At 36.9% G+C, this 1,509-nt stretch overlaps 1 protein-coding gene across 1 annotated transcript in view; it reads right to left on the reverse strand.

The window, feature by feature from the left end:
- Positions 1-6: 6 nt before the first annotated feature.
- The window catches only part of LOC121813062 (WEB family protein At4g27595, chloroplastic-like), a 2,107-nt gene continuing 604 nt past the window's right edge, over positions 7-1,509 (reverse strand). Inside the window, exons 3-7 of the mRNA XM_042216524.1 lie at positions 1,356-1,469; positions 1,061-1,147; positions 826-921; positions 454-552; positions 7-190 (exon numbers count right to left, since the gene is read on the reverse strand). Of these exons, the coding sequence (XP_042072458.1) occupies positions 29-190; positions 454-552; positions 826-921; positions 1,061-1,147; positions 1,356-1,469 (558 nt within the window). The 3' untranslated portion in view covers positions 7-28. The remainder of the gene's footprint in view (positions 191-453; positions 553-825; positions 922-1,060; positions 1,148-1,355; positions 1,470-1,509) is intronic.

The raw sequence follows: 1,509 nt of genomic DNA on the forward strand, positions 1-1,509 counted from the left end.
TTGGTATATTATATAAGAGTCATGTGAATCAAACAGCCCTGACATTATGTGTGCATGTGTTACAGAAGAGTGTATGTTTGTGTGTGTTTACCTTCTGCACCCTGCTGATGGCGAGCTTAAACTTCAGTTGTGAAAAAGACTCAGGGATTTCATAAATGAGGTAATTTCTCAGCCATTTAAATCTCTCCAGCTAACAAACACAAACACGGTTAAGTTAGCACCATAGCTTATGCTTGGCCTCAAGCTTGTAGTCATCAGCAATGATGACTGTAACTTTACAAAGTTTGAATAGCCAAATGAAGCATAAGTCTGTGCAGGGGACACATTTTTCATAGTTGATATCAGATTAAACATAGATATCTGAAATTGGATATATCTGAAAATAAACCTCATATAAACTAAATATAAAAGGATAAATGCCAATTTATAAAAAAGTGAAGTGAAGAAATCAACCTCTTTTTCTCTGGCGTGCAGCGTCCTCTTCAGGTTATCCAGCTCGTTTTCCATTGACTGATTTTTACCACTGAAAAACTGATCAACTGTGTCTTCCAGCTGAAAAAAGAAAAGTGTTTGAAATGAGTCACAATCATATAGATCGATCAAAAGACTTGAAGCAGGATTTTTTTCCCCTTGATTTTCCCCTTTCCTTCTAAACATCACCGAGTGCTCACTGAAGGGGTAACTGTTTAATTTATCTAATGACATTCAAGTGTGGTTCCTTAAAAAAACCACCACAAGGTGGAAGATGTCATGATTTGGTGTAATATAAATAAAGTTATAAAATTAATTGTGTTCATGTGAGCTGTAAGAGGGGATGTTGCGTACTTTATTCCTCCTGGTGACAGCAAGGTCGAGCTTCAGTGAAGAAGTCTTCTGCTTTTTCTTAAGCATGTCAGGTGTCATTACTTCATTTTTCTCCAACTAACAGACAAAAGCACAGGTGAGAGGATTAATAGTCCACTCATTTGGGTTAGCCAAGACCTGAGCATAGACTAGATAATAACTGGGGAAACATCTGAGCTGGTTTTGTGCATGCAAAGCTGTCTGACGGCAAACACACCTCCTCCTTTGGTGTACTGATCTCCACACTCTGCTTCTCTGGTTCAGGTTTGGTCTTCTTTAAATCATCTGACTTTGACAGCTGCAGCTGAAAGTCAGTGTCAGTGTATGTGAGCCAGCAGCATGATTGTTTGGTGATATGAGCAATATAGAGTTGCATTATCGTTTGTTATTCTGTTCCATAATTTAGCAGTGTTACCGTTAGGTTTTAAATTAAAAATAAAAAAGAATTTAAAATTGATAACATTTAAGATTTAAAGACTAAAGTATTAAAGCAAAGAGTTTAAGAGTTTAACCTCAGCATTGTTGGTCTTCAGATCTTTGTTTGGTGTCTGCAGGTTTTCATTCCCTTCATTCTGATCCTCGACCATCCGGACTTCAGCTTTTACATCTTGACTCTGAGTCTCAGACTGTTTTTTAAAGTAAAAATGCAACAAAAAAATCTGAATT

This window comes from Haplochromis burtoni, unplaced genomic scaffold, assembly GCF_018398535.1.
Source record: "Haplochromis burtoni strain Fernald_Lab_line unplaced genomic scaffold, NCSU_Asbu1 Contig_1095, whole genome shotgun sequence".
Classification (NCBI taxonomy): Eukaryota; Metazoa; Chordata; class Actinopteri; order Cichliformes; family Cichlidae; genus Haplochromis; species Haplochromis burtoni.